The sequence below is a fragment of the Ctenopharyngodon idella genome, chromosome 2 (assembly GCF_019924925.1).
Source record: "Ctenopharyngodon idella isolate HZGC_01 chromosome 2, HZGC01, whole genome shotgun sequence".
Taxonomy (NCBI): domain Eukaryota; kingdom Metazoa; phylum Chordata; class Actinopteri; order Cypriniformes; family Xenocyprididae; genus Ctenopharyngodon; species Ctenopharyngodon idella.
In genome coordinates this window covers 42,652,557-42,670,094 of record NC_067221.1, presented here as the reverse complement: position 1 = coordinate 42,670,094, position 17,538 = coordinate 42,652,557, and the positions used below count along the sequence as shown (strand labels likewise).

At 36.4% G+C, this 17,538-nt stretch overlaps 1 protein-coding gene across 1 annotated transcript; it reads left to right on the top strand.

The window, feature by feature from the left end:
* Positions 1–463: 463 nt before the first annotated feature.
* LOC127496232 (nucleolar protein 9) lies at positions 464–8,981 on the top strand. Its single transcript, XM_051863985.1, has 12 exons — positions 464–611; positions 1,337–1,552; positions 1,640–1,876; positions 2,073–2,282; positions 2,427–2,534; positions 4,687–4,828; positions 4,899–5,091; positions 5,171–5,311; positions 5,635–5,754; positions 7,319–7,537; positions 7,604–7,709; positions 8,695–8,981. Exons 2-12 carry the CDS (start codon positions 1,363–1,365, stop codon positions 8,847–8,849), a joined length of 1,821 nt encoding a protein of 606 aa, XP_051719945.1. The 5' UTR covers positions 464–611; positions 1,337–1,362; the 3' UTR covers positions 8,850–8,981.
* The last annotated feature ends 8,557 nt before the right edge of the window (positions 8,982–17,538 follow it).

Sequence of the window (17,538 nt, the reverse complement as noted above, 5' to 3'; positions counted from 1 at the left end):
TCCCAGTTAAACGTTTGGAAAGTCGAAATTATGACATAGTAAATCATAATTGAGAATAAAAGTCACAATTATGACATAAAAAGTAAAAATTATGGCATAAGTCGTCATAATTTGACTTTTTATGTAATAATTATGACACAATTACGACTTTTATGGCATCATTTCGTAATTATGATTTAAAGCATGATTTATTTTTTTAAGTTTATAGTTTTTTATAGTTGTTTGCTCTTGGCTTTGGTTTCAGTGTCAAGTGCCTGTTGTTATCTGTGTTACTCAAATACTTCACATTTCCTTCCTCTTCTACGATAACATTTTTTCTCACATGTTCTACAACAGAAGTTGTGATTAATGTCATTGCATCATACAACATACATCTATCAAAGTTTAAAAATATGACTTTAAAAGATCTGCATAATACAGACACAAAGCTAAAACATAAAGTTAAATGCCCAAAATACAGAGAAGCTACAGTAATTCTACACCAAATTCTGCGTGACAGGACTTTTATTTGCGAAGCTGCTGCTGTGCTGTACCACGTGTCGTCACGTTGCTCTTGCGTCATCACGCTGCGTCGCCTGCTGCGTGCGTACACATGTGAACAGAAGACGCTGGTAAGCTCAATATTACATACTCTTTATTAGTTATGTGCTGATCAAATTTTCTTACATGATTGTCAGTGATCTAGTGACTCGATGCTTCAATTATAAAGCGATTGTCGCTCGTATTTTTATCAAATACTTCCACGTGTTTATTGATTGTAACAAAACAGTACCATGGTAATATCCATATACCATGGTAGTTTAGTGGTATTCTTTGAAATACCATGAAAATGCATTAGTACCATGGAAAATACCGTTTAACACACTATATATCAAAGTATATGGAAGCCCAGTTTTTGCCACATTAGTAAAAGAATCATGCTTTGGTAAATCGAAATTAATTATGACACAAAAATCATAATTATGGCATAAAATGTCAAAATTTTGACTTGCTATGACTTTTATGTCATAAATATGTCTTTTTGTATGCCATAATTGACTTTTTGTTTCATAAATATGACTTAGTATGTCATATTTTCAACTTTTTGTCTCATAATTATTATTTACAAAAGCTTTTTTTTTCTTATGTGGCAGAAATGTGCTTCAATAAAGTGTCACTGTGTGTTTTTTGGACATTTATTACCATAATGATCATGTAAATATTACACAATATGAATATGGTAATTTAAATCTTGGTTTAGTATCAAAAAGATGATGTGGCAGTGCCATATTAATACCATCATAATCCGCTGTAAGGAAGACGGATGTTTCCTCGGATAATAAACGTGTATTTTTAGGTGTGAATGTGCGTGAGATCGAGGCGATGTTAGAGAAGATGGAAGCCAAAGGTCAAAGGTCTGTTAAGGGTGGACAGAAGGGTCATAAACGGCCGGTGCAGGGGAGCAGCGGTGACGGCGGGAAGAAGAAACCACGGCTGGACGGCACGACGGTCGGCTACTTCCGGCGCGTCAGTGACCGGCTGAAGGAGGGATTCACGGAGGAGGAGGAGAAAGGTGAGGCTGAAATCTGCCAGAATCGTCCTGCTGATGATCTTAAGTGACCAGTCGAGTGAATCAGGTGTGTGTGTTGTGTGTGTTCAGGTGTGTTTGTGCACAATGTGCTGTCGGAGGTGAAGGGCAAAGCAGCGCTCGTGGCCATGGATATGACCGGCAGTCTGGTTCTGGAGAAGCTGCTGCCGCTGGCCACTCCCGCTCAGGTCGCAGAAGTGTTGGCAGAGCTGGGTGGAGAGACGGGGTCAGAGTTCAGAGGCGTGGCGTGCGATCAGTGTGGAGGTCACGTGATGGAGAGCGCAGTGAGGCAGGCTCACAGGTGGACAGGTGAGATACAGTAACGCACTTACAGTGGAAGTCTGGGCCACGTGTGGCTGAAGCTGCTGGTTTTGTTTAACCAATGAGGCTCGATGTCACTCGGGCGTTTGTAAGACTGTTCTTTGTAAATCTGCATTGTGGGAAGCAATGAAGCAAGTAAACAGTGTTGACAGAGTGTGTCTCATCATCTCATGCTCTTCTAAAGAGGAGAATTCTGCGCAGGAGGAATCTGACGTCACAGAGGCCGACGAGGAGCATTGTGGGATGTTGGAGGCCCAGGTGCAGCGTCTGTGTGGAGTCGTCAGAGAGAACATCGTGCAGTTCGCCAAGGATCCGTACGGATCTCACGTGCTCCGGACGCTCGTACAGGTGCTGAGCGGCTGCTTGCCTCGAGAATCTCCCGGCGCTCAGAAAGGTCAGAATCCTCACGAGATGCTCCGTGTTTCTGCTCTCGTTTCTCAAGCGTTGCTGTGGTCAGCTTCACCCGTGTTTGAGTCGGTTCTGTTTCAGATCTTAATCTAACTAGAGCATCTGATCATTTTTATTCTGTTTAATTCAGCCAAGAAGAACAAAATATGTGAAAGTGAGATGATGGATTTTGAGATTCCCGCATCATTCTGGTGGGAGCTGAAGCATCTGGCCGACTGTCTGATGGAAAACGTCAACGGTAACGACGTTTTTCCTATTAAAACATGCGTCCCACGAGTCATTGGATTGATTTTGATGTTAATAATGCCTTGACGACAGTTTCACTAGCTATTTTCGTCCTGAACATGAGGCGAGATTAACTGTAGTCTCATTTCTGATATTTTTGTAAGCAGCCTAGCAAATGTGCACAACATTACGAGTAATTCTGTGTGAAGAATGAACGACATCAGTGAGATTTCTCCAGATAATAATTGGCTGAAATCTGATCAAAAATCTTAATATCTCACAGGCCTGTAAATTGTATAAATAAATTTGTAGTCAATTAGTTATGTGGTTATTTATTATAAATTGAATTAATTTAGTAAATTCCGTTATTTTCTGAATTTTTACTGTTTGTTTTACACTGTATCAGTTATTTTAGTATCATTAATATAGTTTTAATTAGTTTTTATTTTTAGAATTTTAGTTAAAGTTTTAGTTGTTTGTCGTTTTTATTAGTTTTTGTTTTTTAATGTCTATACAGTTTATTAATTTTATTTCAGTTTTAGTTATTTTAGTACATCAAGTCTGTTTTTAGTTTTATTAATATTTTGAATTGCCTTTTTTTCAGTTTTATTTTTCATGTTAATTTTTAGTTTAATTTTTAGTACTTTTGTTATGTGCTTTTGTCATTTTATTATTTTATTTTTATTTATTTTTTAAATATTGCTATTTGTTTAATTTCAGTTTTAGTTTTTAATTATTTCCACTTAATAATTTTATTACTTCAACTTATTTGCAAAATGGAAACATTTTTCATTTTTGTTTAGTTCAACTTTTTCAAGTAATATTTATATTTATTTTATTTCAATGAACAGAAATGTTTTAATAGTTCTAATTTTAGTTAACAGATAATCAGACCCAGGTGAAAAAAAAAGTGCAGTAAAATACACTTTATTTTAGTACACTTCCATAATGTACTCAAAGTGCTCTATTTTCATGCTCTTATTTTGTACTTAATATACTAAAAGTTCTTCTTTAGTACTTCTGAAGATAATCTTAAGAACATGTAAGTGTGCTCAACTGTGCTATTTTGAGACAGTATGAATATGAACTAAAATGTGCTTTTAACACTATCTCTGTATTTAGTTACCACTTGTAGTACACTTGAACATCTTTCATACACTTAAATATACTCATCAGACATAGAAAATAGACTTATGATGTATTTCAAATATAAGATTAATATATAATAAAGACATTTTGTATATATTTATTATATATTAATCTTATATTTGAAAGATGGGTTCAAGTGTACTACACAGTGAATATATAGAGTTTACTTGTAATTAATTCATTTGTACTGTATTTTTCAAGAAAATCCATTAAAATAGAACTTAGTAACAGTATATATAAAAATCCAGTAAAATTTTATGTAAAGCGTTCATAGCACACTTAAGTAATGTACTTATAAAACATTGTATATTTGGTTTAATTTATCTGACTACACTTAAAATCAATGTAAGTGTTAGTGCTAATTAGTGCATTTATATTAAGTGTACTTCAGTACCACAGTTGGGAAATTGTACTTATAACTAGTACATTAGTAATATATTTGTAATAAAATGAATTTCATTTAAACTACATAAAAGTCTACTAAGATTGAACTAATTTTTAAAGCATTCAAAGCACACTTTCAACAAATACACTAATAAAACTCTATTTTTATATTTTTGAGGTAGTATACTTTATTTCAATGTGCTAAAAATCTATTTAAGTAGTAGTGGTATTTCGTATACTTTTCCAAGTGCAGTGAAGTACTACTGAAGTACAAATATACTTTGAATTAGTGTATTTATAGTGTATAACTTTGACACTTTTATTTAACACCAAAATAAAGAATGTTCTACAAATGTACTTGTTCGTATTTAAGTATTTTTTGATGCACTCCAGTATAGTTTTTCAGCTGGGTGATCGAATCATGAGAACAGTGAAGATTCACAACTAGCAGAAATGTTTTAATTTTATTTCAGTTCACGTTTATTTTATTTCTAGTAACAAACGTTCTATATGGTTTTAACTGTAATAATCCTGCACTATATTTCTATATTGTCCAAATTTCTACATTAGAATTTCATTGATGTTCAGCTGCGTGTTTTTATAATGAATCTCTCTGACGTTGATTTCTTCAGTCTGCGTGTCGAATACGAGCGCCTGCGCGGCTCTTCAAACCCTGCTGACCGTGTGTCACCGGAAGAGACCCATACTCTGCAAGAAGCTCAACAAGGGCATCATGGGATACCTGACGTCACTCAGCTCGGCTCCTGGAGTCAGGTGAGGAAGATGATGGAGCGATAGGTGGATGTTGAGTGCCGAACCGTAACTCTGTCTGTTTCTGCTTCAGTCCGCTTCTGGTGTTCATGAAAGACCCGTCCGATAGTCATCTCCTCCAGACCGTCTTCAAGTTCTCCCATAAAGCTCTGCTGCGTGACGTCTACAGGAACCACCTGAGATCGCAGCTGATGCCTCTGGCTCTTCATCCCATCGCACACTTCCCCATCCAGAGCCTGATCGCAGCGTCCGCCCCCTTCAGACTGGTGCGCCTCCTTCACTAGTGCTGGTGATGCTCCACATCTTCTGTCGTTCATCATGTGACTCTTATTTCCCTCTGCTCAGTTCCTGAAGGTCTTCGACGAGTTGATGGAGGGGTTCGAGGCGATTCTCGCCGCGGGTAACCTAGGGGTCGTAGTGCAGATGGTGGAGAGCTGCGCGCAGTGGGAGGAGAGGCAGAGCGAGCTGCTGCAGCGCCTCCTGCAGGTCCGGATGAATTATGGCACTGATCTCTAACTGTAATGAACACAATTCTGGATTTAATGTGCCACATTTTGGGATATGACCCTTCATACAGTGTGTAATGGTGAATGTAAAAGCAGAAGACAGAAACGTTATCAGTGTTATTATTGTTAACTAAAACCATAAAAACATTTTGGTCTGTTAAAATGATAAACGTGCATAAAAACCAAAGAACACGTCCACTTAAAGTATTGTTTATTTGAGCATGCTATATTTTTCCTCATGAATTGTTGGCAGTAAGTAATATGCTGGTATTCCATTCTGATACTAACTTCATGTCCCATCAGGCCTTTCACTGCAGTGAACCGGCGTCGCTGCAAGTTTCCTGTCTGCCTCTCTTCCTGTCCGTCCTGGCGCATGAAGTGTACTACAACACCGAGGCAGCAGAGGGCGCCGCCGTCACACAGGTGCTGCTCAATCACTCGCTCTGAAGGCCTCAGTCTGTGTTGTGTGCAGAGCAGCTGCACCAGATACTCTGTCCCATAATGCAATGCGTATTTGACTTGACCTTCCATTTCCAGTGTGGCAAATGAACCAGAAGTAACATCAGCCACACTGACTGGATGATCAATCGATTTACATACAAAATAAACATTATTTTCAAGTCGAACTAGATGCTGCTGCACAACACTGACATCATGATATTTTGATTTTCTGTCATACATAATATTCTGATATGAAAAATAGAGGAATTTTCATCAGATGACTTGAATAGCTCTGTTTTGGGGAAAAAATATTTAGGAAGTGTATCTGCATTGAAAATAATTTTTAAAGCTTTAAAATGCTTGAGTTTGAACCGTCCTTTTATTTTTATTGAGATTATTATTAAACATATAAAGAATGTAATGCTAGTATACTGTAAAATGAGAAATATATTTAAACAGAAAAGTACAAATAATTTTATTTTATAGTAAAACTGTAAAAATACAATCTTAATTTTCAAACTTCTATTTTGTTGGTTTCCCAGCAAATCAAACGAAGCTGCACACATTTATTAATTTATTTAAATCACGGCCTTAAGATTTAATAATCGCACTAAGAAATATCGCAATATTGATTTTATTAACTATATGAATGATGTGGAAAGAAACATTAGATCAAGTGAGAGTTTGGAGTGTTTTTCATCACATACTCAACTAAGACAGAAGTGTGCAGTAAATATTTATTTATTTATTACATATTTATATATTTATTTATTTTACAGTATGATAGAATTATTGCATTATGTTTGATAATAGAGTGAGTAGTGTGCACTGAGTAGGAAACATCCTCTCTGTCATATTGACTTGTTAATTCAACAAACTGGCATTAAAATTTCAAGAAAATGCATGTCACAAACAAATAGAAACTTTTAAGGAAAGACAAAGACAAATAAAAAGCTAGAATTATCTGGTTGCATAAGTGTACACCCCCTTATGATGGAATTAACCAATCACATTCAAACTTACTGAAAAATGATAATTCTGCAGTCCTGAGTTATTATCGTTAACTGAGAAAAACTATTAAAAACATTTCTGTTCATTGAAATAAAGCTGAAATAAAATAAAATATAAGTATTAGTTGAAGCACTTAAATGATTAATTGGAAATAAATAAAAACTGATATAAAATAAATTAAACCTAAATAAAGAGAACTAATAAAATGACAAAAGCACATAACCAAATTACAAAAAATTAAGCTAAAATTAACATGAACTAAAAATATGAGCTAATTCAAAATATTAATAAAACTATAATAACATTTCAGTAATGCTGATTATCCTTATTTTAACCTTTAAAATAAGATCATTAATTAATTTTTTTTTTTACTTGGACTCCCTTTGAACAGCCACTGTTTAAAAATGCATAATAATGATTTATTTCCCAGTCGAAGCTTGATGACGCTCACTAAATTAATCACAGACTGTGTCACATGATGTTTACAGTCGGTAGTATGCAGTACGCAGGTGTCATGCTCTGTCTCTGTTGTCAGTCTTCCCAGCAGCCTCTGTCCGTATGTTATCACGGCTCTCGGCTGGTTCAGGCTCTGGCCGGCTTCAAAGACCGATCCGTGCTGATGAACAGCCTGCACGAGCTCAGCTCCGCCGACCTGCTGACCCTCGGCACCGATCCCATGGGCAGCCGCGCGCTCCAGGCGCTGGTGACGTCCGCCAGCGATAAGGGCCGAGGGAAGATCTTGAGGAAGATGCAGGTAAAGCGTCACAAACACGTCTGATTCTGTAGTGAAGAGACGCGTCTCATGAAATCTCTGTCGCAGGACATGTACGTGGAGCTGGCCTGTTCCGCGTGCGGCAGCCGTCTGCTGGAGGCCGTGTGGAGCAGCGCCACCGTCAGTCAGAGGCAGAGCATCGCAGAGAGACTCGGTGAGCAGACCTGCGTGAACACGACACGCGCTTACATCCGTTTACATTGAGTGCAGGAGACGGAAGAGTTCACTGTGAAGATCAGACAAGCTGCTCGGGGTCAGAATTACAGTCTTGAGAAAGATAAACACAGACAAGACAAAATATCAGTGTATATTATTACATTATTATAGTGTGTGAGATTTTGTGATATGAAAAAAATTATTTTCAAGTTTTCACCTGATGAGTTGGGGAAAAAATCATGAATTAATAATTTTCACCAGGTGACTTGAAATTTCACAAATTAATATTATTAATGCATAATTTTTTTAACCAGATGATTTAAAATAAAAATCATGAATTCATTTATATTAATTAATAGTTTTTCCACCTGATGTGATAAATGAATTAATATTCTTAATGTATCATTTTTGGCACCAGATGACCTGAAAAAAATAATGAATTCATATTAATTCATGAATCAATAATTTTCACTAGATGATTTGTAATAAAAAAAATCATGAATTAATTTATATTAATGAATGAATCATTTTTCACCTGATGACTTGAAAAAATTTCATAAATTTATTAATATTATTAATGTATAATTTCCCCCAGATGACTTGAATAGCTCTATTTGAAAAGAACGTCACCATAACAGTAATTTTAGTAAGTTAGGATTTTTTTTATTAAATTATAGCTTTTTATAAATAAAAACAAAAAGTGACACACTTACGTTTATTATTTCATTCAGAATGTAACAAAAGGTACATAAACGAAACTTTTACAAACATTATAAACGTGTATTTTACTTCCCGTCACAGTATTCAGAACAGGAATGAAAAAAATAAACACACACAAATGTTTCAGATGAGAACTGTGTGTTATATTGTGGAGTAAACCGCAATCTGTCAGTTAATATGAGCTCCAGACAGACTGATGTACAGTAATCACGCTACTGTCGACCGTGTCCTGACCGTGTCCTGACCGTGTTCTGTCGTTTCAGTCCCCAGTGAGAGTCGGCTCCGCTCACATCAGTTCGCACGCCACACTTGGGCCAAATTCGGTCTGACGTCGTTCCTGAAGCGCCGCGGCGACTGGCTGGAAGCGCAGACGGGAGAGTCGAAGAAGAGGAAGATGTTCAGGGATATTCTGGAGTGACGGAGTTTCATCAACTCCTGTGGATGTTTTCATCATTCCAACTGAACGACGCCATCAAAGACTCGATTTACTAATGAGGAATTTCCATTCAACCCTTGAAGATGCATTTTATAAATAAAAACATCAAAAATGTCTGACTTGATCTTCTATTATAGTGACGAATCAACCAGCAGTCTTAATTCATATCCACTGGAGAATCGATCAAACAGCTTTTTTACACACATAATAACTGTTTGTTTACGTTTATCAGAGCTGCACAATACTGGAAAAAACATTGTGATGTTTTATTTTCTCTGATATAAATTGATATAAATTGTGATATGATTTTTTTTTTTTTTTTTTTTAATCATTTTCATGTAGTTAGACTAGATCCAAGACATTTTTCATGAATCACTATAAATTAATGGCTTTTTCACCAGATGACTTGGGGAAAAAAATTATGAATTCATATATTATTATTATTATTAATATATACATGTGTATTAATATAATTAAAAATGAATTCATAATTTTTTTTTACCAGATGACTTGGAAAATAAATCATGAATTAATATAAATTAATGAATTAATTTTTCACCAGGTGACTTGAATAGCTGTATTTGAAAAAAAAAAAAAAAAAATTAAACCCCAGATCGTCGCCATAGTGATTCATTTTCATTGAATCGCCCTTCATAAATACTTCTACTCACACACACACACACACACACACACACAGAGAGTTCAGTGTAGCATGTGTTGGTGTTTGTGCGCATGACCGTTAGCATGTTCAGAACGAGGTTTTGTCCCGCTGGGTGAAGGTCAGGTGGGATGAGCAGATACGAGCACAGCTGCGATCTGCTCTATCTGTGGGAGAGACGGAGGAGGAACGGCAAACCCCGGGATCTGATGATCGGGGCGGCGTGACATTCAGCTGAGAGCGCGTGCGCGAGAGTTTGGCTCTGAACGGTCTGTGAGGTCATGTGACGCTTTAATGATGGGAAATCTTCCACTTTGGATTGAGAATAGAGTGTTTTTATAACCTATTTGAGCAAACCTTATTAATTTAATCATGATGTAAAGCAACAACACGAACAAAAGTAGGGCGGGGCTTGATTCTGTCTGTGGGGAATTGATTGGATGTTTGTGGTTTCCTATTGGTGGATCTCATGTGAGTGACAGGTTGCCCCGCCCTCGCGCCAGTAAACACAAGAGGGAGGGGAAGTTATTTTGATTGAAGATTATGAGGCACATGAATTTAAAACAATAATGATGTGCGCCGATAAATCATTTGTAGTAAACACTGCACTATTCCATTAAAAAAATAAGAATGGTCGATTTAATTTCATGGTGACTAATTAGGCCTATCATTAGTGTGTTGTTACATGAAATGCGCGTGAGGTCTGTATGGTGCCGGTCATCGGGAATGGTTTTCCCAGAGGATCGCAGTGACAGGGATTTCCCGCCCTCATTAGTGAGCCGTTGATGGAGATCGAGGCTAATGGCGAATCTGCAGCTGTGAACGCGCTCGCTAGAGTTACTCCAGCTGCTCTCCTCCACTCACTACAACTTCATTAATATTTACACAATAATATTGTACATCAGTGTGTGTGTGTGTGTGTGTGTGTGTGTGTGTGTAAAGTGTTCTTCCGTTTGTTTACTACATGAAAAGTCCTTCAGTTGCGCTCATAACAGCAAGATAACAAAACTCACTCTTTATTATTTCATCAACAATACAAGAAACTGTAAGACGATCTCGTTTTTGTTGTTTTATTTTGTGACTTTTTTCGTCTCCCTAAATAACCTGATTTATTTTTGACCTGGAATACACTGCGCTAGGCCTATTTTTAGTTTTTGTTTTGTTTTTTTAAATAAAGTTAGACTAAAAAAACTATTATATTTTAATTTAATTATTAGTAGTAGTAATAGTAGTAGTAGTTGTTGTTGTTGTATTAGTACACAATATTAATAGCCTGTAGCCTATAAATATTAGCATTATCCAAATTACTCCTTTTTTTTTTTTTTTTTTTTTAAAGAAATGTGTATCAGTATTTGACTAGCCTAGGCTAATCTGTAGCCTAAAGATTAGCCAAATGTGAACTTTCTCAAATTAGGCTATTAACTATTTATTCCTGACCTGACTATTTCACTGGAGTATTTTAAAAGTTATTTTAAACGGGTCCAAAATAAATTCTCTTCACAAGTGTCTATTTATTGGTCAGTAAAAATAAACGTTCTAACTGCACTCTAAAAATGCTGGGTTAAAAATAACCAAAGTTAGGTTAAATATGGATAAACCCAGCGAATGGGTTGTTTTAACCCAGTGATTGGGTTGCTATTTTGGGTTCATTTTAAGCCAGCTATACAATAATTTTTAAACAATAGTTGGGTTAAATACAGCTGCCCAGCAGGTTGGGCAAACATTTAACCCAACCGCTGGGTTAAAACAGCCCAATCACTGCGGGTTTGTCCATATTTAACCCAACATTTTTTAGAGTGTAACTTCTACTGTAATATCTGAAACTTTTGATAATAAGAGCTACACTTTTATGTACAGCTGAAAGAAATGTTTAATATTCAAATAAACACGTGGTGGTGGTGGTTATGGAAAAGTTCTGTGTGAGTGTGTGTGTGTGTGTGTGTGTGTGTGTGTGTGTGTGTGTGTGTGTTTGTGTGTGCGTGGCTCATATGGCATTAGAATATGTACTTTTAAGACCCTTTTGTTTTGACTTTGGGGGTTCAAGCCGTAACTAGCGGGGTCAGGTGACCCTCCAGCCCTCCGTAATTCACACTCTGCTTTCGTCTTCTCAGATTTCGGAGAACCAGACTGAGTACTTCAGTGTTTTCTTCCTGGTTACGGGCCGGAGCGAGAGCTTTAATGCATCTCTCAACCCAACATCTGGCCGGACTCCTTATCTGCGTGTGAGGCGTTTCATATCTGTATTATGAGAACATGTAGAACAGACAGCTGTCCAATCAGAGATCAGCTCAAATCAGTCGTACAAACACCCACAAACCCTCTGAAGGACACGAGGAGCAACACTACAGCAGATATACATGCAAAACAACAATTAACAATTAATGTGTGTGTGTGTGTGTGTGTGCAGTAATGGCCAAAAGTAATGTCCGGTCTAAGAAAACTTGACATTGTCAATATAGAACCTTTGTGGCATAAACTGGGTGAGGAGCCCTAGATCTCTCTACAGAGAGTCGGTCCATGAACACAGAAACGGAGGGAGGGTGTAAAAGCATCCATGCGTCCATTAAGCCGTCTGCATCCGAAGGCCGTTTCCTGCTGGTCGTGTTCTCGACACACACTTGAGCGCTCCGTGGCTGATGCGCTTCACTCACAGGAAGCCTGATATCGCGTATATATTCTCTCGCTCGCGTCTGTGTTCACAGCTACAATGGAAGGATGCCAGTGTTATTCCAGCCCGGCACGCCTCCACGCTCCTGTTGGATGAGGCTGATGACTGACGGCTGGAAGTTCATTTATGGGCCTCTGTGTTTCATTCAGGCTTTCATTAATCAGCCTCTCGGAGAAGTCGGATATTATCCTCCAATTACATAGCTGGATACACTTGGAGTCTGAAAATCCCACATTTATCCCTAAAATTTATCTGGCACACAGAGACATTCTTTCAAGGGTGTTTTGTGTTCTAACTGACGTTTTCCAACAATTGTAAACTTCTGGCAGCAAAACTCACTATAATGCGGCCAAAAGTTCACAGAAGTTGAACCTCCATAATGCCATGACTTTGCTGGGTGTTTTCTTGCTGGCTCAAGTCAAGAAGGTTTTTAGCCTTTTGTTTTATTATTTTATTTTCTATTTTATTATTTTATTTTACTTTAAATTTTATTTTAGTCTATTATTTTATTTTCTATTTTATTATTTTATTTTACTTTAAATTTTATTTTAGTCTATTATTATTTTATTTTCTATTATTTTATTGTCTATTTTTATTTTATTATTTTGTTTATTTTATTCTACTTTTTAATTTTATTTAGTCTAATTTTCTTCTTTTTTTCTTCTTTTTTTTCTTTTTTTACATTTCATTTCATTGCATTCGTTCTTTGCATTTTTGGCCTTAGGTTTTTATTTTATTATTTTATTTTCTAATTTTATTTATTTTATTATTTTATTCTACTTTTTAATTTTATGTTCTATTTCTATTTTTATTTTGTTATTTTATTCTATTATTATTTTATTTTCTATTATTATTTTATTTTATTTTATTATTTTGTCCTACTTTTAATTTATTCTATTTTTATTTTATTCCGTTATTATTGTATTTTCTATTTTATTTTATTATTTTATTTTTTTATACTTTTTAATTTTATTTAATTTAATTTTATTTTATTTCATTTTTCTATATTATTTGATCCATTTGTCCTTTTTGTCCTTTGCATTTTTTAGTGTTTTCTAGACTAAATTGGTGTAAAATTAACAATTTTCACTCAGTAATCACGATTATATTAAAAAGAAATGGCAAGCAAACAACACATTGAATTAAACGTGAAATTTTGAAGTAGAAAGACTGAAATGATGTTTTCTTGTAAAAAGTTTTATTTACGACTTCAAGAAATCATTATTTACGTTGTAGTTTGGTTTCCATCGGCCTAATATAAGGTGTTTTATTTTATTTTGTTCCCTCGCTGCCCTCGTGTCTCTGTGATCTTCTTTTTTCTTTGGGAGTTTTTCAGCTGTTTTGTTTTGAAAATAAAGCGTCTGATCAGTTATTACAGATGACTGATGTCTGAACTTTAATACTCAGTGTCAGAGGTTCGATCACATCACTAGAGATAATCGACTTCATATACCATTTAGGGAATATTAAACTAATGCACTGTAACCGTCTGCCCCACGTTTACACATAAAAGTCCTTACATCAGCGTCCCGTAATGAAAACGCCATGGCGCCCACCTGAAGCTGAATATTCCCTCACTTTTGCCGAATCAAAACACCAGTATAGACTTTCATCCCAGGAATTACATCCTCGCTGACCTCATCACGTGAAGGAGCGAGAGGAGGATTTTACCATGAGCCTTTGTGTTCTCTGAACCGGACGGAAATTTGATTAGTAACCTTGGGAACATGACAAAGAGGTCACAATAGTCCTCATCATCAGATATGATGGCTAAACGTGTATCATAGATAAGGCACGTGGTGGCTCATAACAAACCCATCAGAGTCGCCTCACATTCTTCTCATTTTTACATATTTTCCTGGCAGATCGGCAAGGTCACAGTTTCACAATTCATAGACTGCTTTAAATCACTTTCTGTACTTTTGATGTTGCATATGATTTTGGGGTTAATTTGGTAGAAATATTATATGAAATCTATGACGTTCGTCCTCTTGCAGCTCATTTTGCATGAGCAGGTCAAAGGTCATTCGTTCAATTCTCAGGTAACATGCATTTATAAAAAAAAAAAAAAAAAAAAGCTTTAAACCAGTGTTTCTCAACTACTGGGTAATAACAACAACAACAACAAAAACTAGCCTAACTAACAGTTAAATGATTTACTGATGCGAGACTTTTATTTTGAAAGACGTGCGCGAACGCTGTCGACTGTTCTGTCAGACGCGGTTTCAGTAAAGATTGCCTGAGAGAAAAACGCGTCCTGATCCAGTATCTGCGGTCATATCATTAGATGTTGTCAGGCTATATGTCAGTGTCATTATTATAACTTTATTTTCATAACTTAATAGGAAATAAAAAGTCTCTCACCTCAGAAAAACGAACTTTCCCGTCCTGACAGACTGTGCTCGAATGCGCGCGCTGTATAAAGATCAAGTGAAATTACGAGCATTTAACGTCGTAGTAGTTACGTTGTCAATTATTAAATCATGAAATTAATAATAAATTACGTAAATACGTCGCGTGTTAGCTGAGAATGATTCGATTGCAGGTATGATGTTCATTCTATTTATCAGGAGCAGTTTACATGTTTTATTAACAGTTCATGTTGGTATTGTGTATTTAATATGGTAACTGTAGTGTCCTTTACCCAAAATACCACTTTTTCACTTTGTGTTATTATCTGTATTTTTGATGACTGTGGTGGCTCATACCAAATTAATAATTTTATTTTATTATGAATAACTAACATGAATGGGGGTTGGATATAAATTGTTTACCTTTTGTTAGTGATATTCTTACAATTTATGTGTGTGTTAAGAAAAGTGGGACGGTACTTTTGGTAAATTTGCTTGATTTCAGTTCTTAAACATTTGGGGTCACGGCTTAATGACGATGGAAAAATGTGGGTCCCATGGCCAATGGGTAATATGGTTTTTGTTTGATTTGATGGAAGTATTACACAAAATCTGTGATGTTTTTTTACTAATTTTTACACAATTACATTTAGAGCATGAGCAACAGCAAGATCACAGGTTTTGTATGATTAATACTTTATACTTTAATCTCTCCTTTAAATGTTGTGTTTTTTGGCCTTGATTTGGTAGAAATATTACATGAAATCTGTGATGTTCGTCCTCGTGATGCTCATCTTGCATGAGCAGGTCAAAGGTCATGCGTTTGATTTCCAGGTAACATTATAAAAATAAACAGTTATCTTAATGTTGCATATGTTTTGGGCTTGATTTGCTAGAAATATCTGTGATTTTTACCTCAGTTTTACACATTTTCCTTGCAGATCTTGGGATGAGCAGCAGATTCAGCAAAGATTGATTTAAACAGTTATCTGTCCTTTAGATGTCGAATGTGTTTTTGGGCCTAATTTGGTAGAAATATTACCCGTGACGCTCACCCTCTTGTTTTTGTCTTGCAGCTCATGTGACACGAGTAGGTCAAAGGTCACCCGTTCGATTCCCAGGTAACATGCAAGTATAAAAATACAGAGCTTAAATGCATTGCAAATCAGCTAAATTTAAGTCATTTTGTGTTTTTATTAAGCCGTGCCTGCGATGAACGTTTGCAGTGTGAGCGATTGACAATTAAAGAGTTGAAAAGTCGTGCTCGGATCGCTCCGTAATGTGATAAAGCCCCGGAATAAGAGGAAACAGCTCCGCAGACGCCAATGTGTTGACATCTGTGACGAGGCTTTTGATGACGCCGTCCGTAATCGGAATGTGCATTGAGGAAAAAAATAAAACAATGCACGGATCATTTGGGTCCTTCTGAGCTCCAGCTTGAGTCTATTATTGATGTCATCTTGATCCAATTTGATGAATTTCAGAGGGTTCGCCCAGAGAAAGGGCCCATCCGGAGCAAACCGGGGTCACTTTCCTCAGGATTTCACCCTCTCCTGAGTGAACAAGTTAACAGAGCTGGCTGATGTACATTTATTTTTGTGCGAACATCCATCTAGATGTGCTGAGCGTATCTCTTTTAAGTTGACCTTCATGCAACTTTTCCCTTTGTGCGATTGCGAATGAACGCCAAGTCTTCAGAAACTCATCGGAGACTAAACAAGAAGCAGGTTGTACCAGAACTCGCTCGCTGATAAATCTAAAGCAACGGCGCAAATGCGTCTCCTGAGATCTCAGGGAAGCGTGATTCACTCCTGTGGATGGGTTGGGTTGCATAATAAACTGGTTGCCAATTTGTTTTCTAAATTAAAATCCGTTGGTCGACCCGAGACCCTGTCCCAATTCTTTAAATCTAATTGACTTTCTTTGGCCCATTTCCTCATTTAAAGCAGGCGCTTTGATCCTCCCGCGCCGCGCTGAGGTAATGCCGCGATCGCTGCCATGTTGCGTTGGACGACGACGAGCGTCAGGACAGGGGAAGTGAGGTTGTGCCCTCCGATCGCCACGGGCCGTTTAGAGCCGCGTCTCTCAGTCAGCTTCATCGAGTCTGGCAGGACTGAACTTTCTGCCCCTTCATGTGAGGTGAAGAGGTCAAAGTGCAGCATGCTTACGGACGCAACAGGGATATTTTTGCCATAAAACACATTTGAAGAGAACATCAGAGAGAAGAAGGCGAGTTAATCTTTTTGCTCTCTGATATTTTGCCATAAACTCTCACCGATAAGACGAGCGTTCTCTATTGCGACTCTAAACGTAAAGCGGTTTAAAGCTCAATGAATGTAACGTCAGTACGCCTAGCTTTAGAGATGCAGATTTTTATAAATGTCTGTCAATAAATCAATTATTTTATTTTAAACCGTTATCTCTCAGTCGAACATCAGACCTCATGTGTACTGTTCGTGTCAATACATACAGTAAAAAAAAAATCACTGGATTATTTATTTATTTGAGAATTTACAATCAGTGTTTGGAAAGTTTTGAAGTATGTGCTTAAGACTTTTGCACAGCGCTGTATTTATGTGTGTGATGTATAATGTAATATAATGTAATATACAGTAGTCAACATTTGAAGTGGATCAAAAAAGTTCATCAAAGTTGTCCTAAGAAGAAGGTTTTAGGATGAACTTTGATGAAAGGTTTTGATCACTGTAGTTTGACTACTGTAGTATAATGTTATATAATCTATAATATAATATAATGTAATATAGTATATATTTTTTAAAGAAATTAATACTTTTATTCATCAAGGACACATTAAATTGATCAAAACTGACAGTAAAGACATTAAGTTTCTATTTCAAATAAATGCTGTTCTTTTGAACTTTCTATTCATCAAAGAATCCTGAAAAATAAAATGTATCACAATATGAACTGTTTTCAACATTGATAATAATCATAAATGTTTCTTGAGCAGCAAATCATCATATTAGAATGATT